The 22,779-nt window shown below is 51.6% G+C and overlaps 2 protein-coding genes across 4 annotated transcripts in view; one reads left to right on the forward strand and one right to left on the reverse strand.

Annotated features, from left to right (window-relative positions):
• Nucleotides 1-3,761: 3,761 nt before the first annotated feature.
• Mpg (N-methylpurine DNA glycosylase) lies at nucleotides 3,762-10,153 on the forward strand. The gene is made up of 4 exons (XM_038325061.2): nucleotides 3,762-4,003; nucleotides 5,089-5,286; nucleotides 7,227-7,431; nucleotides 9,244-10,153. Exons 1-4 carry the CDS (start codon nucleotides 3,818-3,820, stop codon nucleotides 9,630-9,632), a joined length of 978 nt encoding a protein of 325 aa, XP_038180989.1. The 5' UTR covers nucleotides 3,762-3,817; the 3' UTR covers nucleotides 9,633-10,153.
• Nucleotides 8,507-22,779, reverse strand: part of Nprl3 (NPR3 like, GATOR1 complex subunit) — a 39,803-nt gene continuing 25,530 nt past the window's right edge. For 2 of the 3 annotated variants that reach the window (XM_038325060.2, XM_038325059.2), the window contains 7 exons: nucleotides 20,344-20,481; nucleotides 18,430-18,586; nucleotides 14,589-14,695; nucleotides 14,086-14,215; nucleotides 12,126-12,315; nucleotides 11,275-11,467; nucleotides 8,507-10,623 (listed from right to left, as the gene is read on the reverse strand). In XM_038325060.2, the coding sequence (XP_038180988.1) occupies nucleotides 10,458-10,623; nucleotides 11,275-11,467; nucleotides 12,126-12,315; nucleotides 14,086-14,215; nucleotides 14,589-14,695; nucleotides 18,430-18,586; nucleotides 20,344-20,481 (1,081 nt within the window). In that variant the 3' untranslated portion in view covers nucleotides 8,507-10,457. The remainder of the gene's footprint in view (nucleotides 10,624-11,274; nucleotides 11,468-12,125; nucleotides 12,316-14,085; nucleotides 14,216-14,588; nucleotides 14,696-18,429; nucleotides 18,587-20,343; nucleotides 20,482-22,779) is intronic. The other variant, XR_006020788.1, reaches the window with a different exon arrangement.

A 22,779-nucleotide genomic window follows, 5' to 3' on the forward strand; every position in this document is an offset into this window, starting at 1 on the left:
AACCCTAGCTCAGCAATTACCCCAGCCCAGCAATTACCCCTTCCCCTACTTCTTTCCCAGCAGGTACAAGGGCCAGGCTGCACCTGCCACCCCTTAAGCCATTGTGCAGAGTGACAGCAGCATTCTGCACACCCTTTCTCTTCCCTCTGCCTCAGCGCCCACCCATCAGCTCTGGGGTAGAAGCTCGTTCCTCTGTAAACTGGACACAAAATGCTCCTTTATCCTCAGCTGAGGCCACAGGCTGAGGGAGGAAGCCGTCCTGATGCAGGGTTGTGGACTCCTGTAGCCCACACATGCCAGACCAGAGATGGGACAGTCTCCATACCTAGCATTCTTGGCCCCTGCTAGGAATAAGCAGGGTCTGGATGCCCAGACTGGGCTAGCTTGGATGGTGTCCTTTCTGGACAATCGGGAACTGACCACAGCTGGACATCTGGTATCTGTAGGTCCCTTCTCCTGTCATGGATGCTTCAGGGGTCCACCTAGACCTATGTTGAGACCTAGAAACCTATTCCCAGATGCAAAAAGTCCTACAGGAGATCCACGGTAAAGACACACCCAGCTCCAAGACTCAGTCATCCTTTTACAATGTGTGTGTATGTGTGTGTGTGTGTGTGTGTGTATTCTGTTTATTTATATCTGTGTGTGTGGTTGCAGGTGCCTACAGAGGGGCACCAGCTCCTCCTGGAACCATGGTTACAGACAGTTGTGAGCTGCCCCATGTACAGGGGCTGGGAATCAAACTCACAGCAAGCTCTCTTAACGGCTGAGCATCTCTCCAGTCTTTGAGTCACCTTCAATGCAGCCATTCCACAGAGAAGGCTGCCTGCACACAGTGACAGAAAAAAACGGCTTTCCAGGATTCATTGCCCCAGAGGCCTTGCAGTTCCCACGCTCCAGGGGAGCCTCTTGCAAACCCTGCCATCTCCGTCCACTTACACAGGTGCTGTTCCCAGGAGCATGATCCCTGCAGACGAATACCCACCTCAGCACATGGGGAACCTCAGGATTTCCCAGACACAGCCCACCCTGGCCTCCCGAGGACAGTGTGAGCAGAGGGGTGTGGACGAATGTCCAGTCTCACTACCTCCTGCCCACCTTATTGACCCATGTTTTGGGTGCAAAACCCTAGTACTTGGAATCCCAGCCCCTGACTTCTCTCATACTTTCCTGGACTATGGGGAACAGGAAGTCGGCTGCAATTCCTGAACACTCTGGGAGCTGGTGAGCAGGTACTCAGGGTGGTCATGGCCTCCAGATCTTGTATAGCACTCTCCCACACCTGTGTGGATCCCTGAGCAGTCAGAGGACTCCCCACAACTTCTTGGACCTTCAGCTTAGCTTCCAGGCCCTACACAGAGAGAAGATGTAGGAATGAACCCAGGACCCTGGCAATTTGGGGAGAAGGCCTAGCTAGCCAAAGGCCTGAAACCCTCAGCTATTTCTGAGGTAACCCCTTCCCCATAGTCCTGGACTTGGCAAGGGGATCCTCTAAGCTCCTGGACCAAGAGCCTAGCAGCCTTGAACAGCGTACCCCCACTTGGCCTGCCTAAGGTTTGCCCTCTGCCGAGGGATTCCTCAAGGCTCTGCCCCCCCCATTAGAGAGAGTCACCCACTGAGGCCTGTCAGGATGTCAGCAGTCACTGCTGAGACACTGTTGGAAGGATGAGAGTTTCCAAACGAAGAGCCAGCTGGCTCCAGCCCAGCTCCGCTCCTCTTTTATCCGTGTGAGAGAGACCGAGCCAATGTGTTGGGCCCCTGAGACGGTGAAACTGAAGCCTGGCATCTGTAGCCTATAGAGCTAGCAAGGACTGGCAGCCCACACCACTGCTGTTAGAAGCAGCTCCAACGTCCCCATAACCTGTGGGGGATCAAAACAGCTCACATCAGTGTCAACTCCAGCCTTGACCCCTTTCAAAAAATTTCCCAATGGCATCTTTGCCACCAACCAGCAGTAAGATACACTGGGAACAGAAGAGGTCCAGGCTCGGTCAGCTCCTTCCTCTTGGACACTCTCCTACTCCTGGCCAGCCTGCTGGCAAAACACAGCAGGGAAGCCCAACCCCACACTTCCAGCCTGTGGTGGGAGCTTCACACCACAGACCAGGAAGTGGGGAGGAGGGGGCAGATCTTGCGCAATCCCACACCCAGGCCAGAACATCTGGAGAATAGGATGCTGGCAACCACCCCCATCTTCTCCTGGGGCAGAAGCCAGACTGCCTACCAGAGAAGCTTGTCATTCACACAAAGGTGGGGGATGAGAGAGCTCTCTAGGAGGCTTCACAATGCCCTCTTCCTGCCCTTATCAGGGAACAAGAACCCAACTAGGGTCTCAGTTTTCCTCCTAGATTGGGAAGGGGCATTATTCCCACAGGAAGGGAGAGTCATTGTTTGGACAGAATGGCTGTAGGGGATAAGGAGGAAGGGGGTGGGAGCCACATCCAGGGCAATCTCATTAGTTCAAATTTACAACATATTGCCCCTACCCCACCCCCGGAAACAGCAGAGAGTGCCACAAACAGCTGGATGACTTCCAGCAGGCAGCAGCAGGCAGAGAGGCTGCCCCTCCCTCCCCAGGAAGTTCTGGTTGAGGCCCATGAGAGGGGATGGCTGAGCCCCAGCCTGACTGACCAGTGGAGAATCAGTTGGGGACCAGAATCCTGATGAATAGCCTAGCCTTGGGCTGAGCTAAGTTCCTTGTTCATCTAAGGGTCACAAACATGTGACCTGTCCCTCTGTCCTGTATAGCATCTCCTGTTCCACACCCAGTTAGTTGCTCTTCCATGCCAGGGTCAAAGATATCAGACAGTTGTGACAAGCAAGCCCTCAAGGGTTCTGACAAGGCAGGGGCAGAATGTGAATGGGGAGGTAAGGTTGTGTCTGCCAAGAAACAGTCAGAGCCAGACTACCTTTAGAATGGTAGATGAGGGTGAGGGTGGCTCTGCAGGGTGTGGGGGCTGCCACTGAGCCGATGCAGTAAGCCAGATCCTGGAGCACCTTACCCTGTCCCAAGACCTCCCTTCCCTTGATCTTCCTTCCTTTGGGTTAGTCATTTCCCATTCGAGGCTCAAATCTCTGCCACTGGTGCGCAATCTCATTTGAGAGGCTACAGGTAGGGTGGGTAGCGGGCCTAGGTCCTGGAGAGGGAGTCATTAGAGGTGTGGGGCAACTGTTACCCAGTTAGATGGGTATTCTCAGGTCCCTGCAGCCTTGGCCCTGCCCTACAAATTGGCCCAGTTTAGGTGGTGAGCCCTCTTCGCAGGAATCCCAGACATCAATGGGCTGGGGATCAGGGATGTAAGCGGTGGTCTACTGCCAAGGCAGGATTCCCTTTCTTTCCTCTCTAGCATCTGTGATGACCAGGGCAGGGGCCTCTAGATGGGGCAGGCATCCACTTCCGTTCAGTTCCCCCCTTTGGCCCCCCAATAAAGTTGGGGAAGGAGAGTTCCAGGATCAGAGATCGGTCTGAGTTCCAAAGCCTCATGTTTGTTCTCCACACCACCAACCGCACCCGCTGTGACCCAGCCCGTCCCAAAGCAAGGCCTTCCGGCCCGGGACCATCGAAAATTCAGTCCAGGATCGGGTGGGGGGTGGAGTAGACGGCACTCGGCCACTGGGATAGAACTGGACTGGGGAACCTGGGCTCAGGCCAGAGTGGTGAAGGTAAATTCTGACACCCGCCCCGCTCCTCCCCTAGACTCCTCGCTCCGCCTCTTAGCACACTCGCCCCACCCCCGAACTGTGTGCCTTCTGCGCAGGCTCCAGTCTCCGCCTTCCTCGCGCTTCCGGCAGCACGGCGCATCCTGTAGGCGGCTAGATGCGAGCCCGCGGCCGGGCCGGGCTGAGTGCGCGCCTGGGCCGAGGAGTTTTAAAACCGGTGTCCGTGACCCTGCCTCCCGACACCGACCAGCCTCTGTTTCCTGGACGAGCCCGGCGCCCTGGGAGTGCCAGAGCAGGATCCCGAGTGACCGGATGTCGTGAGGCCGGTCAGATGCCAGCGCCGGTGAGAGGGGGCGCAGCGTCGCGGAGTCTGAACCCACGGCGAGCTGGCACAGTGGGTCGGGCTGCAGAGACGGTCACGTCAGCATCCATTCCTGGCAGCCTGGCAGCCTAGGTCCAACCTGGACGTCAACACAGCAGATAAAAATAATGGGTCTTACCCGGGCGTGGTGCGCACGCCTGTATTTCCAATACTTGGGAAATGGATGGAAGCAGGAGGATCGGGAGTTCAAAGCCTGCGTGGTCTACATGAGACCTTGTCTAAAGAAAAGTAATGGCTCTTTAACCAGCCACGGAGCCGTGGTCATAGCTGAAGCCCAGCTTGGGCTGAGGACAGGTCTTGGTCCGGCCCCAGGTTCAATGCCCGCTCATCTCCCGTCTGTTATACCACAATAGCTGAAGGATGTAGTCAGATTTTCTACTTCGTTTATCCGGATTTTGGTACACTAAGGCCTGCTGTGTCTTACTGACCCATAGACTTTTTCTTCCAGTTCCTAGCTATTCTCATATCCAGTCAGTCAGAGGTCATTTGGGGGCCAGCAGGGTTGTATCCTGAACACTTAGAATGGGACCAAGTAGGAGTGGTCATCCCCATGTGTACCCACTTGTGGACCAGGTCTTCTGGTCGACACTGAGGGGGCCTCGGGACCTAGCTTTGGAGCGCGTGACAGGACAAAACTTGGTCCGCTCTCAGCTAGGCCCTTCCCAGGTTCTGGCTGTATTTTAATTCCTGGCCAGGATTAGGAACAAGGAGTCAGGTTCCAGAAACAAGTTTCCTTGGGAATGGTGTGTGGTGTAGGGGAATCAGAAAATGCCAGCCCTTCTGTATCAGACTTGGGCACCCACCTTCTCCTTTTGCCCCTGACCCAAGTTTCTCCTGTGTGCAGCAGGTGTGGGTAGAGAATGCCCACCCACCTGGCACCACTAACGGCCTGTCATTATCCACACCATGTCCCAAGGCCCCCTGAGGCTATGTTAGCTGTGGTATTCTGTTTATGCCCCAGAATGAACCACACAATGGGAACCCCACTCTGCCGATAAAGAAACCCAGGCAGGCAGACAGACACTTACTTTTTTCCCCTGTTACAGCTTTCCCGAAAGATTGGGCAAAAAAAGCAGCGACTAGCAGAATCCCAGCAGCAGCCGATCCCTAAAGAGAGGCCACCCTCAGCCCCGGGCCTCCAGCGAAGCATCTACTTCTCCAGTTCCGGGGACCACCCTACCCGGCTGGGGCCAGAGTTTTTTGACCAGCCTGCAGTCACCCTGGCCCGTGCATTTCTGGGGCAGGTAATGTAAATGCGGGTGCGGGTTCCAGGACCCCTAATCCTGTCACTACTTGTTCACATCTGTGATTCGGCCTTCCTCGTGCTCACATAAGTAGCTGCCTTGTCCACATTGGCCTGGGGCAGTGTGACTATTGCCTAGGATCACTACAAAGAGAAAGAATATTGATGATAGTGGTGTTTCTTGGTGGAGGTAGCAGGGCCACTGGAAACTCACCTGCTTTGGCAATCAATTGTTAGCCCTACCCATCTGTCTAAAACCCCCTTAGGACAGGTTGTTTGCAAGGACTATGGACGATATTAGGTAGGTAAACCCTGTTCCTTGATGGCTGGGACCAGGGATACCATTAGGCTGCATGTCCGAATCCCTTGAAAGAGCTGGTCTTCTCGCTGCAGGATCTGGGCTGGGCCAGGCATGCTTGGAGTGGGAATGGGGACCCCAGGCCCAGCCTGGTGTGCCCTATAATACAGCCTGTCACCTTCTGAAGTACACATCATGGAGCTGGCCGGGTTCATCTGGAGCACCCACTATTCTTAGGTGCCCAAACTTTGACAAGCTTCCCTTTAGGGTAGCATGGCCAAGGACAGCCAGTTTCTCTAATAGAAAAGATGGTGCTGAGAGTCCATGTTAACAGGAACAGACCCTGACCTACATCAGAAGGCACTTAATTCTGTTGTCAGGCTGTTTTAAGCTGCAAGGATCTGTGTTCCTTCTAAAAACACCAGAGTATTCAACATCTAAGATTTGACAAAACATGGCACAGATTCATCCCAGTTTTAGGTAAAGGACCCAAAGGTGGCCCAACACCACCACCATACATCTGCCACTCTTCAGCATCTTGGGCATGTCAGCTGGCTCCCTGTCATGCCAGCTTGAGCCCACAGTGGTAGACCAGATGATGTCTGGCAGGGAAAGGGGTATTGTAGCCTGTGTATCTATCCCTTTGGTCAGGGAAAACCCAGGCGTGGGTCACAAGCTCAGTGAAGGTTCACTGCAGTGAGCTGCTGGGACAGCAGACTGCTCTGGCCTGAGGAGCATGTTGCCTGTTCAGGCCCTCTGCCAGAAAAGTGCTAGGGGCTCCCTCCAGCTCAGCTGGGGTTCCCAGTGTGCCCCTTGGAGACATGGGAGCGTGTGAGTATGGTTGAAGGCCCACTCCCTGACCTTTATCCTCTCCCCAAACGGTCATCCGTGTTCAGTGTTTTGGGTTCCTGAAAGGATTTCCAGGCTTCCATGACAAGCACTGGCCCCTCTTCTTCTACCCCTGCCTGTTCTACCAACCCTGAGGCACCATGGGTCCACCTGGACTGAGATAAAGGTGCCTTCCGACCAAATAATCCCTCAACCCTAAGGATGTGAAGAGCTATGGACATGACTGGATCCTGAAGTCTTCCTGTGGTCCTGGCTAAGAGTGCTGGCCATTCTTAGGATCATGGACCAGGCTAGGCATTGCATGAGCTGGCCCCACTGGCCCTGTTTCTCATTAAGGCCTTAGCATTAGCGGGCACAATCTGAGATGTAGATCCTTTGTGGCTAGCCTATTTTTACAAGCACACCACAGAATCTGGAATATCCCAGGAAGCTGTGTAAGGACCCCTTGGGGCCACTGAACAACATTTAAGGCTCTCAAGGGAACTCTGGGAGAGGATGTGGGAAAGCAGAGAACACACTGAATGGACTCTGAGGTCAGCCTGCACAGTGAAGCTCAAGATGTGGTCAGAACCCTGAGTGAACAACTGTAGTTGGTCAGGAATGGCTAGTCACCTTAACAGCACATTCAGGCTCTGAGCAGGAGCAGAAGAGGCAGAACAGAGGAGCCAGGTGGCTGGGTCTGGCTGAGCCTGGGTTCCTGGTCCATCTTGAACTTAAGAGAGGAGGTCTAGGTGGGGACTGTCCAGGTGGGTTGACCCCCATCCCTATGGTCTGAGCAGGTTCAATGCCCACAGATCCTTGTCCGGCGACTCGCTGATGGAACGGAACTCCGTGGGCGCATTGTGGAGACTGAGGCATACTTGGGGCCAGAAGATGAAGCTGCTCACTCAAGGGGTGGCCGGCAGACTCCCCGCAACCGTGGCATGTTCATGAAACCGGGGACACTATATGTGTACATTATCTATGGCATGTACTTCTGCTTGAATGTCTCCAGTCAAGGTTAGTGGTACTGGGCTTGGGGAAACAGACCGGGTAGCAGCTGGCCAACTCCTTGGAAGACTGAGGTAGACAGGCATTTGAGCAGGGCGATGCCATTGCCAGGGGTTAAGTTGGGATTTCAGGAGCTTTAGCTGTTCTTGACAGGGCAAGCCTGGCTAAAGCAGCTGAGTTTCCACAAGACAGAGGCTACAGGGACAGCTTGAATGCAGAACAGTCAGGTCCTGTGGCCAGAGTTCAGAAGGATGTTTTTGATTCTGGGTTAAATTTGGAGTGGGCCAGCGGGTAGGGAAGTCGAAAGCAAGAGACTGGTTTGGGATAATCTGGGCTCATAGAGGAACCTTGCCAACAGTCCTATTATGGGATCTGGCTCAGTTACTCTCACCCAGGAGCATTTCTGCCCCCTTAGGAGACATCAGGCAATATCTGGTGACTTATTTGGTTATCATAACTGGCTAGGTAAAGGCAGGGATGCTTCTAGAAACCCTGCAATAACCACAGAGGACCTTTTGGCCCCAGATAGCATTTGTGGAGGGTTACTGGTGCAGTGTTCCTGAGAGAAACCAACTCTCCTCTGGGGTCCAGCTCTATCCTTTCAAGCATGTAGCATTGTCCCCAGTGGTCTGAGTCTGAAGAATCAGTATCATCCTACCAAAGCCACCACCGGCCAGGAACATGATTGGCATATCTCAACATATGTGCTTAATACCCTCCTGCTTGCCCACAGTGACCAAATGTTCTTGGTTTGCTGGACAAGTACTTGTACTGCAGGTTGGCCCTAGCAGAAGGCTAAGGGTGTCCAGTGCAAGGGGTTTGGAAGCTAGAGGTGACTGGTTCCGTGCCTACCACAAAGCTGATACTGAGTGTTACTATGGATGACTAGACATTATGAGAGGAGGCTGGAGAGGTAGATCAGTGGTTAAGAGCATTGGCTGCTCTTGCAGAGGACCTGGGTTTTTTTTCCCAGCCTCCACATGGCAGCTCACAACCGTAACTCCAGTTCCAGGAGATCCAGTGCCCTCTTCTGGCCTCTGTCAGCACCAGGCACACAAGCGTACAGACATACATACCAGCAAAATTTCAATACACTTCTTTTTTTAATTAAAGAGAGAGAAAAATGACAGAAGCCTTCTTGGACAGAACCAACCCCGCTAGTGTGGCTGAACTAAGGAAACAAAACCAGAGATGGTTAGTGCTATAGTCTCTGAGGGGGGAAATGCAGGCTCCTGAGACATGGTGAACAAGGCAGAGGCAAGGGTGAACATGTAACTGAAAACACCCCAAGAACATCCAGGTTGGAGGCAAATTCCCACAAGGGTGTACATGGTATTGGTGAGGGTCATTCATGTTGAGTAGAGGCTAGGGACACAGATATCACCTGCACTTGGAGTTAGGCAAGGACATGGAAGTCAAAGGTGTTTGCATGAAGATGAGAGGGAGCCAGGATAGGGCGGGACGATAAAGCAGCCCTGGGAGCTGAGAGTAGGGATCACGTGCCCTGCACTCACAGAAATTCTGTGTCCTGCTTCTCCCTGAAATGGCAGAGGCGGTTCCAGTTGGTGAGCTAGGTACAGCATGGGAGGCGAGATTCAAGGGACTGCACCTTCTAGTCTTTCTTGACTTACCATTTTCTAGTAGAATGGCGTCCCTTATGCTCCAGAGGTGTTGGTGCTACAGGGAAGAGAGTGCAGAGGTGTCTGCATGTCTGGATGCAGTAGATACAGGTTACACGTGCAGGACGGCAGCACCACTGCCACACTGCGTATGTGCAAGAGCTCTGAAAGTTTACTTCCAGGCTGTCTGTCTGTCCCACAGGGGCTGGGGCTTGTGTCCTGTTACGAGCACTAGAGCCCCTGGAGGGCCTGGAGACCATGCGGCAGCTTCGCGACAACCTCCGGAAAAGCACTGCTGGCCGTACACTCAAGGACCGTGAGCTCTGCAGTGGTCCGTCCAAGCTGTGCCAGGCCCTGGCCATTGATAAGAGTTTTGATCAGCGAGACCTGGCCCAAGATGAGGCTGTGTGGCTGGAGCGTGGCCCTGTGGAGTCCAGCAGCCCAGCTGTGGTGGCAGCAGCTCGCATAGGCATTGGTCATGCAGGGGAGTGGACCCAGAAGCCCCTGCGCTTCTATATCCAGGGCAGCCCGTGGGTCAGTGTGGTTGACAGAGTGGCTGAACAGATGTATCAGCCTCAGGAAACAGCCTGATGGGCTTTTTTATTTTTTAAAAGTAGAATAAATATCTTGTTTGTGGGAACTGTCCAAGTCTCAGCCAGAATTTGTGTGCATGAAGTTAATTCTTCATCTGGGTCAGGAAACCTGGGAACCCCATATGTATGGCACTGGAGAGGGGAGAATCATCAGTGTATGGGCATATACACCTAGGAGCAGGAATGAGTTAAATGAGTTTCTGGACACTCTCAAGGATGGCTGCAGAAGGGGCAGGTTGGGAAAGGGGTCAGAAAGACACAACCTGTGTGTGTGTGAAAGACTTGAACTTCAGAGACACATCCTGGAAAACCTCCGGCTCAGCGATGTTAAGATGCTGTAAGGACCAGACTGAAGAGATGGCAATGGTTGAAAGCCTCCTGCTCTTCTAGAGTTCCATTCTCAGCTCCACACCCAGGGGCTTACAACCTCTAACTCTAGCTCCAGGGTATGCTTTCTTCTGACCTCTGGGGACCCACACATACAAAACCATAAATAAAAATAAATATTTTTTAAAGTAACATTGGTGGTACTGCCTGTAATCCTAGCATATGGGGACAGAGGCAAGAAGATCAGGAGTTCAAAGTCATCCTTGGCTACCTAGCACATGTGAGGTCTAGGCTACATAAAACTTTGTCTCAAAAAAAAGAAAGAAAAGAAAAGTCCAGCCAGCAGTGGTTGCCCCATAGCTACTTCTGACCAGATGGACAGCGGGAACAAGAACCGGTTCTGCCAGACTGGAGCTGCCCATCCTCCTAAGGCCAGTCAGGAGCCCTGGGCAGGGAGTAAGCTAGTTCCCATTCCCACTGGGCAGGCTGCCTGGGCTCATGTGAGCAGTGCTTGGAAGACAGCAATGACAGGGTCCTCATGGGTGGTCACCACCAGCACACTGCGGAACTTGTCAAAGAGCGTGAGCAGCTGGGAACGCCGTGTGTTCTCATTGTACATGATCTCCTCCAGATGGTGACGGCCACGGAAGTAGTGAAGGAGCCTGGAAGAGAGGGTGGCATGAGCCTAGCCCAAGACAAGGACCAAGGACTCCAAAAGCCATTGATGGGTGGGTCTGTAAGCTGCCGGCAAGCTTGTGAAGAGCCGTGTGACCGGCGGTGGGCCTGAAGGGAGTCCACAAAGCAGCACGGCTGTGCACCCGATGAAGGGAGAAGTGCTAAAGGCTTCTTTATTCTCCTATGACACTGGGTTCAGTCTGCTCCAGGGAACAGGTCAGGCCTGGATCAGCACTTGGAAGAGTTGCAAATGGTCCTCCAACAGTCTGCAGTGTGATTCTTCAAACACTGAACATGACAACCTGACCTCTCTCATAACACCATGCCCTTACCACAACTAAGTCAGGATGGACATGGCAGACATTAAGCTACTATGACACAGGGTCCTAAGTTTTCCCCAGGGCCAAGAATTAGGATGTACTCATGCCAAGCCCCAAGCGGGTCAGAACTTGAATAGCTGCCTCTCAACCAGTGACAAGGTACATCTAGAAATTCTGAGTAAGTTGCCCACTAGACCTAGGGGCTTGGCCAGAGCCTGCATCCTCACACCTGGACAGTCCTAGATGGAAACCCACCATGAGCTGTGCAAGGATACCAGTGTTCCTATACCATGTCCCACTCAGTCACCTGCTCCCTACCTGGCAAACATGCGGAGGTCCTCAGGGTTTTGGGCCGCAGGCACGTTGAGGATGGCAGCCCGCTCATGCTCTGAGAGGCTAGCCAGCAGGTTCTCTGTCATCCTCTTGTTCAGTGGCGAGTCCCCACTGGGGAGCAGCTCTGCACTGGAGTTGTCCATACTGGGGCTGGTAAGGGTCATGTCATCACTGCTGGCTGTGGGTTGGAACAGCCAGTTGATGCCAGTTATGCCAAGATGGGGAGCATTGAAGGCACTGATAGCATCCAGATCCTGAGGTCACTGCCACACTCCCCTTCTGGTGCCCAATTGTACCATGTACCTTCATGCAAAAACTCACTGCCACCCCACCTCCTAAATGTGTAGTATGCCTTTTATGTGGCTAACCTGAAACACAAGGAGCTGCCCCATAGGAACAGCTTCAAGGGCCCAGAAGAAAAGAATGCTGCATGCCCATTATACCCTAAAGCAGGCATGGGTATCATGTCCTACCTCAGCCAACATGGGGATGAAGCACTCGACAGAGTTCACATAGACCCAACAACAGACAGCTGTGGTCCCTGTGTTGACAGTATGAGGCCCTGCTCTGAGCACTGGCTGGAGCAGGGGAGTCCAGCTGTGCTTCAGTGGGCAAAGGCTGCCCCTAACTACAGCCAGCCGCTCGGGGGTGGAGCCTTCCCCTCAGACCCAGGGGAGGCAGGAGGAAGAGGTCTCCACAGGCAGGGACAGAGGCAGTTGAGGATACAGGCGTGTAAAAACATCTCTTATTCCAACAGTGCCCAGGCTTCCTAGATGCCATCACCAAAGTCTCCCAGCCCCCTACTACCAGACAGGTGTCCTGGATGGGGATCCTACTTGGGGAGCCGAAGCTTAGGGCATTGGGCGTGCTGAGGCTGCGGCCACCAACTCGGGCAGTGAAGGGGACATCATCCTCTCGCAGTCGGGGCTCCTCTTCACTGGGTGAGGCCATCAGACAAACGTAGGTGTGCAGCTGGATGAGGAGCCGGCGCTGCAGCATCCACACCACCATCTGGATGAGCTGGGTCTGCGGGTGAGCAGGGTAGACAAAGTGGGCTGGCTCCCTTACTCCACTCTTGAACCTGTTCCTGGGGGATGAGAGAGCTGAGGCCCTTAATAGCCCCAAAACCTAAGTATGAAGGCCTCCTATTTGGAAAAAGGGACCCTCAGCTGCTGGGAAGCTCTGCAAGGTTGGCTCAGCCCAGGGGAAGCAATGGGCCAGAAGAATTCCCAGACCACACTGGCACTAGCTCCCATCACACGCCTGGGCTCCCTCCCTTCTCTCTACAGCAAGGTCTGTTCTTACTTCCCTCACGCCAGACCACTGAGACCTGCTGCCATTAGACAGTCCACTGCTAGGCAAGCCCACACACTGTTCAGAGAAGCAACTGCCCTATGAGTTCTTGGCTTTTCCTGAAAGTCTGCCTCGAGAACAGAGATGATTCCGGAGGAAATGGGAAGGGGACCTACTGCTCTGGTGTGCAGCCAATGGCTGGCTCTTCCTTGATAAGGCACATTCAGGCCTTGCGAGCACTGGCCAGGCAGTACCCAGCACCATGGAAAAGCACCCTCAGGCACAGACACCAAGCAGCAAGGTGTGTGCAGACAGGACCACTGCACTCATCTTTGGGAGGCCCAAAAGAGCTGCTGCTCAGGAGGTCACTCATGGGACGGGGCTGGGTTACTGGAGGGAATACTTATACCAACCATGGTCAAAACCAAATAAAATTTGATTGGAATTCAATCTATTGAAACACAAAATGTAAAAACTAAAACACAAAAGCTTTGTAAGCATTAGACAGTATTCCCTGGGATATGGCAAACCAAGCAGCTCCATCCCAGCCCCCAAAAAGGCCTGAAGCAGCTGCTCAGCATGGAAGATCAGCCGTTATCCAGACAACTGGGAAGTTTCTGCTGGGATGGGAGCACGGCCAGACCCTCCCCCAAGAACTGCCTGGGGGAGAGAAGGGAGGGCACAGATGTAAAGTGTATCTTTCATCCTCCTGGCTCAGTTCCTGGAAACTAAGGGCTCTGTGAAAGGCAGCTTTAAACTCTGGCACACTCAGCATGTAAATGAGCTGAAAACCCAGGATCTAATTCCCATTCACAATCTGAGAAGGGGAAGTATTTGACTTTAAGGACTGATTTTGCCCAGTGTATCTGGCATCTATTGAAGATAAAGCATGGAGATCACCCAGCTTGTTTCAGACACCTGTCCTCTCCCCTGGGTCCCCTCCTAGAGCTCAAAGCACTTAATAGAGGGGAGGGGAAAAGCCTCTCTGCTCCAAGTCACCATCTCTTGAGCATGGGGCTGTGAAAAGTGACTGACCTGCAGCACACTGTACCTTCAGAAGCACCCTCTACAGCCAGCCTCCAACTACCAACCTCTGCCCTAACCCAGGCCCACCAGGCAAGACACAGTCCTAGCCTGATGTACTGTAGGTCTTAGGAAAAGGACCACAGGCCCAGAGACCCTAGGATTCCACACCAAGATCCCATGGTTCCTAAGCCCCCAGAGGAAGGGAAAGCAGGGCCCAGACTTAGTGAAAACAAAGCCGTCTGCAGCCTCCATCTGTGAGAAGCCCCTGATCCAGGGACAGCACAAGGAAAAGCCAATGCTTTTCTGGAAAACTTAAGGCAGTCATGGACCTGAGGATACCCATGGTGGCTCCATGAACCACAGGAAGCCTGCAGTATTCACCAGCAAGTCCCCCAAACCAAGCCCAAGGTCAACAGTGCTAAGGGCCTTTGAGTCAAGGGCCACCTCATCAGCCACACAGGGGCTCTAGTGACTCACCTCCTGTGCAGGGGGAGCCAGAGGGCTCCTGAACTCCGACAAAGAAACAGGCAAGGAAAACTTAGCCAGGATGGATGGCAGGTCATGGGACGGGAACTGGCGGGAGAACTGCTCAGCCAGCGGGGAGTACCTAGGGCAAACAACCGTGGTCACAGTGCAGTCTCATGCTCACAGCAACTGTCTGGGTGGGCATAATGACAACGGAATGAAGTATGGTGACCTGGCAGGCCTTCAGATGGACAGAGTTGCAGGCATCGTCCCTCAAGATGTGTCAGGAACCACAGAACCCCTCTGATCTCAGCCAGGAAGAGACAGCCTTAACATGGGCAGCACCAAACCTGACTGGGATCTATCTACACCTAAGCACACCATTGGCAGCATCAGGATACAGTTAGAGCTGGCCTCGGGGCTTCAAACCTCTGGTGCCTGGTCACTGGGGGTGCCACTAGAAGGTCCTGCTAGACTCTTCCTAGCTCTAGACTCTAGCAGCCAAAGGTACTCACAGGCATACACTGGCATTGGGAGACAGAACATAGACGTTGTTCTCACACAATGGGTAGATGATGACCGCCTTGCCCCAGTACACCAGGTGAGCTGCAAGCTGGAAGACCTGCAGACCAACGGAGATGGAAGGACTGAACTTGGAGGCCATGGTCTTCCTGCCTAGAAAGGATGCACTCTGGAACTCCTCCAACCTAAAGTAGCACTGTACCACCCCAGCCTCGGGGCCAGTGAGTACCACCAGCACTGTGTTGTGTACTGTTCTGTACACTATGAATAACTGTCACTCTGACTGCTTTAATAAAAAAGGGAATAGCCAATAGCAAGGCAGGATTTGGGGGGCAGAGAGGATGCTGGGAAGAAGAAGAGAGTCACCAGCCAGATGGAGAGGAAGTAAGACATGCAGGACAAAAGGTAAATGCCATGAGTTACGTGGCAACACATAAATGGGTTAATTTAAGTTACAAGAGCTGGTAAGACAAGCCTAAGCTATAGGTCAAGCTTCCGTAATTAATAAGAAGACTCTGTGTGGTTATTTGGTAACTGGCAGGTGGAACAGAGAAAGACTGGCTATAGCACTGGTTCTGTATTCAGAGTTCCCTGTGCTGCTTGGTACCACTGTTTTGCTAGGCAGTTGGCACATAAACTCAGGGACACTGAAGTGCTGGGGAACCTGATCAGCCCACCTGGGCTGGATGATTCCAGAAGCATAGTGTTCCCATGTCGACTAGAACTCCAGCACCATTCTCCAAAGTAATGATTATGGAGTCTCTTATTGTATCCACTCCAGTATACTCAAAGTTCCAACTCATCCCTATTCACCTTGCTTTCCCCAGAGACCATCCTGCCCTGCTAGGCTGTCATATACCAGGAAATACAGACACCAGAAATCCTTTCTAGGGGTGGCCTCCAATACACGCTAACTTCATGGGGGCAGCCAGACCTTCATGAGAACATGTGTGAAATCCAAGCGGTGATCTAGGTGGTGGTGCATGCCTTTAATCCCAGCACTTGGGAAGCCAAGGCAGGCAGATCTCAGTGAGTTCAAGGCCAGCCTGGTCTACAAAGAGAGTTCCAGGAGAAATAGGACTGCTACACAGAGAAACCCTGTCTCAAAAAACAAACAAAAAAACCCTGAAGAGAAGAACTGAGTGTGGTGACACAAACAAGAGTCTGGGGCAGGAAAATTACCAGCTTGCAAATACATTAGGCAGGCCAAGCAGTGGTGTGCACACCTTTTACCATAGGCGAATCTCTGGGTTCAAGGCCAGCCTGGTTCTAATGAGCAAATTCCAGGACAGCTAGGGCTATGCAGAGAAACTTTGTCTCTAAAACAAACAAACCAATCAAAACCCCCAAAACCAAAAAAACAAAACAAAACAAAAAAGTCCACCTAAGGCTACAGAGAAGACATCCTATCTCAAAATTACAAGTCTGGAAGAGCCTTTAATTCAGCACTCAGGAGACAGAGGCAGGCAGATCTCTTAAGTTCTAGGCCAGTCCGAGCTATATAAGGAGATGCTGATTCAAACAAACAAACAACTTAAATAATGACAGGATCTTCAGTGTTTATCTCTGGAATAGAGGATTGTGGGGACTTTCTGATCTGTAATTTATGTTATATTTGAACTTTCATGACTGTTAATAATTTTTCATTTGTATTAATTACATGTATATGTGTGTATGTCCAGGTGTCCTCAGAGACCAAAGGCAGCAGATCCCCTGGAACTAGAGTTCTGGTCAAGCTGCCTGATCTGGGTGCTAGGAATGCAGCTTAGGTGCTCTGCAAGAACAACACAATGAACCACTTCTCAAGTCCTACTTATTAGTAATTTTATCAAGACAAAACTCCCAAAGTGTCAATATTCTCTGGACTGATATGGTATGAGTGATTTTCTAATTGTTTTGTCTTGCTTTTTGAAGACAGGGTCTCCCTTTGTAGCCCAGGCTAGCCTTGAACTCAGATCCTCCCACCCCAGCTCCTGAGGGCTAGAATTATACACGTGTACCACAAGGCCCATCAGAGTGATCTTATAGTATGTGTGACATTCGCACCCGAGGCAGATGTTCCCCCAAAAGTCCAGCACCACCCTGGGGCTACTGTACGCACAGGAAAAAGCAGCCCAGAGCACGGTGAGGAGAACCACCAGGGCTAGAACTCACAGGGTTTCGCACAAGCACAGCAGCAGTAAACTCTGTTTATATCAGGGTCAGCAGGGAGTTGGTACGGAAGGAAACAACACCCTCCTCCCTGATCCCAGTCAAGGCCCAGGCAAGGAAATGGAAGAGACATCAAAGGTTTATCAAAGAGGACTGTGACGGTGAGGGTCAGGCCCAGTCCTAGCACGGACTCTATCCAAACTGGGACTAGGAAGTGAAAATACACCATCACCCATGTAGCCTGAACTCTTTACAACAGTAGCACGACCCCTCTCTGTGGAGGTTCAGAACAATAAATATATTCAAAGTTCTGAGTCTTAGATGCTACAGAGGGAAGCAGAATGTGGTCCTTGCCAGGTCTTGTCCTGCTCAGGAGGCCAAGGTGAAATACAAAGGCAGGATCAGCTAAGTGCTCTCACAGAGCCCAGGGAGAGCCAGAGAAAGAGAGAAGGGATGAACTTATTCTGAGAATAGAAAGGATTTTGAAAAAAAGTAACCCAATAGGCCCATAAAGCAAAAACTACCTGCAGTACCAGCTCACTTCTCACACAGAGCTAGGAGGCCTAGCTAGAGGGATCCAAGAGGGCCTGCCTCAGACCTGGGGCCACTTCATTCCACTGAGAAGTCTAGCCTTTGAGAAAACAGAGGTCCCCAGGTGAGCCTTTGCTACCCCCTGGTGGCCACAGGGTGCACACCACTACCAGATCTGAATATTGGCATCCATTCACTTGGTCCTGCCTTAGACTCAGCCCTGGCCTAGGTAACCTGGTAAGCACTCCAAGCCCCTGAACATTGGCTTCTTCTATGCTTTTCCTCCACCACACTTCAACCAGAAACACAGACAAAGCTGAGGGACCTCCCTCTGAGCCCAGAGTGGGATCCAGCACGTGATCAGGGACAGTGCTACCCTGCAGGTGGAGCACACTTCTGAGGACAACCTCATCAGCTGTTTCTCTCTTGCTGTCTCTACAGCTCTGCCCACAGCCTCTTTGAGAATGAGGGTATTTTGATGAGTCTGGGACTGAGTGAGACACAAAAAAGGGGGTGGGGGCAGTGGAATAAAAGGGATACATGTGGACCAGTAATAGACTTAGATACTAGTCCTCCAGGCATCAGAGAGTGAATTAAACAAATTCTCAGTCCTATAGGGAAGGCTTTTTCTGAACATCTGACTGGATTTAACTCATCTCTAGAATAAGGCTGAATCTCTGTATGTCTCATTGTTAAAGACATACTTTATTTAAGAAAAATAAAATAAAAGGTGGGGAAATGTGCAAAGGAAAGAAGCACACAGTAGGGCAAGTTAGCAGCTCGGGTCCAAGCTATCACTTCCCACACATGTGCGCATGTGTCACTGTGACTGTCCTGAGCTATATGCTACCCCTCCCCAAGCTGTCCTCCAGGCCTTTGCCTCCTTCTCTCTCCTTCTCTCATGGCTTGTCTCACCTCTGCTCAACAGAGAAGGGAGTCATGCCAATGCTCACAATGACAGCTCTAACCAGGTGTGACTCAGAAGTCAGAACCCCAGGCCTTCCACCCAGTCTACCCGGATCTGTGGCAGGTCATGTATATAGTATCTATTTGTGTGCTAGACAAGGGCCCTGGAGATTCAGCATGGCAGGCAGGCTGCTTCCCTAAATGTACCCATAGGCCTCTTCCCACTTCTCCAAGTCCCCGGCATACCTGCAGCAAGGCCAGATCAGCGTCCTGGGCTAGCTGCTGCAGGTTCTTCACAGCAGATGTGGTCTTGATGACCCGCACCAGAGCCGGAGAGCAGTCAATGGGAAGCTCACCCAGCAGAGACTTCTCATCACTAAGTAGCAGCAAGGCATGGTACGGGCTGAAGGACAGAAGTACATGTCAGCGGAACATGAAGGGCCATAGGACCTGTACCACCAGGACCTATGTAACACCAAGACATGGTCAGAGTTCATAGGCACTGAACTGTGGGCAGGAGAGGCTGAGAGAGAAATCAGAGAGAGCAGTGATGTGTCCAGGAGCTTTTACGAAATCTGCAAGGATTACTGCTGTCCTGGGGTGGGGGTGGGGGGATTAGAACAAAACTACTATGCCCTGCTCTCTACCTTATCTTTTGAGATAGGACCTCTCATTGAACCTGAAGCTTGCCAATTTGGCTAGAATGGTCAGCCACCAAGCCTTTGAGGAGATCTGCCTGTCTCTGCCACCTTATACTTGTGTACATACTCATGCACACACACACATATAAATAAACAATATTAAAAAGTAAAAAGGGAGGGTAGAGAGATGGCTCAGCGGTTAAGAGCACTGGCTGCTCTTCCAAAGGACCTGGGTTCAATTCCCAGTACCCACATGGCAGCTCACAACTGTCTATAACTCCAGTTCCAGGGCTCTGACACCTTCACATCAATGCATATAAAATAAATTTTAAAAAAAAGCTGCCAGGTGGTGGTGGCACACCTTTAATCCTAGCACTCGGGAGGCAGAGGCAGGTGGATCTCTGTGAGTTCGAGGCCAACCTGGTCTACAAGAGCTAGTTCTAGGACAGGCTCCAAAGCTACAGAGAAACCCTGTCTCAAAAAAAAAAAAAAAAGCCAGTTGGTGGTACACACCTTTAATCCCAGCACTCAGGAGGTAAAGGCAGGAGGATCTCTGTGAGTTCGAGTCCAGCCTACAAAGCGAGTTCCAGGACAGCAAGGGCTGTTACACAGAGAAACCCTGTCTCGAAAAACCAAAAAAAGAAGAAAAAAGAAAGAAAAGAGCTCACAGGCCTTTAATTCCAATACCTGGGAGGCAGAAGCAGGTGAATCTCTGTGAATTCAAGACCAGCCTGGTCTACATAGTGAGATTCAGTATAGCCAGGAAGACAGAGAGACCCTGTCTCATGAAGGGAGAAATACGTGTGTGTGTGTGTGTGTGTGTGTGTGTGTGTGTGTGTGTGTGTATGAATGTGTGTGTATGCATGCATGTAGTGGTAAAGTGCTTGCATAGCTTGTGAAAAGTTCAATCATTAGTACCACAAAAAAAAAAAAAAGAAAGGGAGGATCTTTCTAAAACAGGAAAAACAAAACATCTACCAACTATGAATAGAATTACACAAATATGCACAGCGAGAAAGAAGGCCATTTGACTTCAGCACACATGTGGGAGGGTGGGAGGACTGGGCAATGTGTGCTCTGCTTCTGCCATTCCCAGTGCTGAGGAATGTGCCCAGATTTTTCTCCATCTTTTTCTTCTTTGTAGTGCTCATGTTCCAGATTGTTCTTGCAGGAAATCAATTAATCTAAGCTACCTGGGTTCCCATGATTTCAGACTGAAATGCTAACAATTACTGAGTGTATAGTACCATGAAGGCAATCTGCTAAAGTCCTAGCTTAGCCCCAAGCTGCCCTGCAGGCCTGGGCGAGGCCCTTGGTCAGTTCCACTCACCCAGACTATGCTGGGAGGGCCCAGAAAAAAACTGGGATGGGTCATTTCTGGGCAGAACTGGATATAAAATCATGTGGTTTTACTAACAGCAAAGTCCTACCTGCCAACTTCTGTGGCAGGAGGAAGGGAATTTCTGGAACAAAGTAACTAGGCAGCTGCCAGGAAAGGCAAGATGGGGTTGGCTCTCACCGGATGGCTTTCAGGCTCCGCTCAATAGCCTCGGGAGGGATCAGACTTGAAGCTGCATAGTGGATCTTGTGGGGCAGACAGAAACTCACTTCCAGCCAGCTGTTAATGTGAAGCCGCACCACACCAGATGTGCAGAGGCTGTCAAGAGTGGCACCGTTAGTTAGTACAGCAGCCACCTGCCCATTCCCTAGAACAGCGCCCTATTCACAGATGTGGGCCTTACACACTGCCCTGCTGGCTAGAGGAAGACATAAGGGAAAGGTCAGGGGTAAGAGAGGATCTTTTCAGATCTCAATATGCCTACGTACATGCTAAGAATACACACACACATACACACACACACACGAGCCCCCGTCTTTTCCTCCCTCTCTCTCCCTTCTTCCCTTCCTGGAATATAATACTATCAGCCTGTCAGGACTAAAGGAAAGTGCTTCTTTCTCTCCTGGGAATTCAATGTAGCAGAGCCATTGGCTGCCTGCCTGGGCCCATGGCAGACAGACACCTGGCATCCACAGCACAGCCCATCCTCTCTGAGGTGCCAGGCACAGGTGGGCAGTTGGGCAAGATAGGACCTATCTCCAAAGAGAAGAGATGGGTACTGGAGGGGAGCTGCCAAGTTCCACAGAACACTAATGGTAAGAAGCACAAAGCACCTGCCCCCAGGACCCTTGCTGGTGGTGGGAGTGACACAGGTCAGAGGACAAACAAGGGACCATGCAGCCCCAACACTGTACCACGGCAAACCTTTACTCCACATCCTCAATGACCGACACACAACCTCAGCTTCAACATGTGCAGGTCAAACATGGCAGCACTGTCCCTAGCTCAAACCATCAATAAATCCTATGTGCTCTACATGCAAAGACATTCAAAATCCAGACCTCTTCAGTAACACCAGACCAGAGCTGCCCGGACAACCAGCACCCGGTCCACTTTCCTCACAGGTTCTACCTGGGTAGTACCATCCAAGGTCTTCCAACATAGAGGACCTGTGTCCTGTACACACTCCCTGCTCTCGTTTCCTGCCCCATCACTCAAGTCTAGCCACTCTCAGGACCCTGGCACTTAAATTTTGCCAAATGCCTCATGGCTCTCTCATTACTTCAGTCTCAAATGAAGCCACATTCTCCATGAGGCACTCCAGAGTCCCACCTTCACTCTGAGCCCTCACCCTGCACCCATGTGCTCATGGCCTGTATGCTACCTAATGCTGTCCTGACCAACCACACCATATACATACAAAGCACTCATGAGGAGGGGAATGGTCTTCAGGAGAACTGTCTGCCCAGAAAGCCCTTGCTGAGAACAGACTCCACTATGGACATGTGGCCCTACAGGCTGTCCCTGGAAGAACCACACACAGGAGGAGGAACGGGTTGTGCAAAAGGGGGAGTCCGCCCCATGGCTCAGCCACACAGTCCTTGTGTTAAGTGCCAACAGCACGTGCTCATTAAACAGAATCTGTTCAGGTCTATATGCTATGTGGGCAAGAAGCATGTTAGCACATTTCTGCAGTTAGGTGAATGACATAAAGGAAGAAAAGCAACTGCTTACCAAAATTCCTGTGACTTTATTAATTCTGCATGAGAAAGCTGTTTCTGGTCATCCGCCCCAACCCAGTAAAGCTCAGAGCAAACCAGGCAGGTAGCCTCCTTCACCCAATGTAGGAAACATAACCTAAAGCTTCATGGTAACTTCAGTTCTCAAATAAGCATACAGGATACATCACTTGGTTTTCAAACTGCCAATTTCTATAGCACCTTCCCCCATCTTGTTTCCTCTGCTGCCTCCTACCCAGAAGAGCAGCCAAGAAATACTTTCCCGTCACCACCCACCCTGCTGCTATTCTCAGCACCCAGTATGGGAATGGCCAAGCCTAGGGCAGGCCAGCAGCTCAAGGAGGTGTGGCAAGAGTTCTTCCTGCCTAGGTCAAAGGTGTAAATGTTGGGTACTGTGGGAAAAACAAAGTCCTTGCTTCAGGCCCAAGAAAACACACTTTTCTCCCCACTCCCAATTCTTTTTCTGAGACACGGTCTCTGTAGTAGCCCTGACTGTCCCAGGTCTCAACATGCAGGCTGGCTTCAAACTCACAGACTCTGCCTGCCTGCCTTCCAAGAGCTGAGGGTAAAGGTGTGTGTGTCACCATGCCCATGCCTTGAGAGAGGATTTTGCTGTGTAACCCCAAGCTGACCTCAAATGTGTGATCCTCCTGCCTCTACCTCCAAAGTGCTGAGATTCTCAGCATGTATCACAATATATGGACTATTATAGCCTCTTCCCTGAAACCTCCAGCAATAAACCAAGAGCCTTAAGCTTCTGAATTTCTCCAGAGAATTGCCAGGAACTCTAGCCAACAGTTTCAAATGCAAAAACTAGGTCTTTTCTCCTTCAAGCAGGGACTAAGCATGAGGAAAGGAAACATGGAAGAACGTATCT

Source organism: Arvicola amphibius, chromosome 4, assembly GCF_903992535.2.
Source record: "Arvicola amphibius chromosome 4, mArvAmp1.2, whole genome shotgun sequence".
Taxonomy (NCBI): domain Eukaryota; kingdom Metazoa; phylum Chordata; class Mammalia; order Rodentia; family Cricetidae; genus Arvicola; species Arvicola amphibius.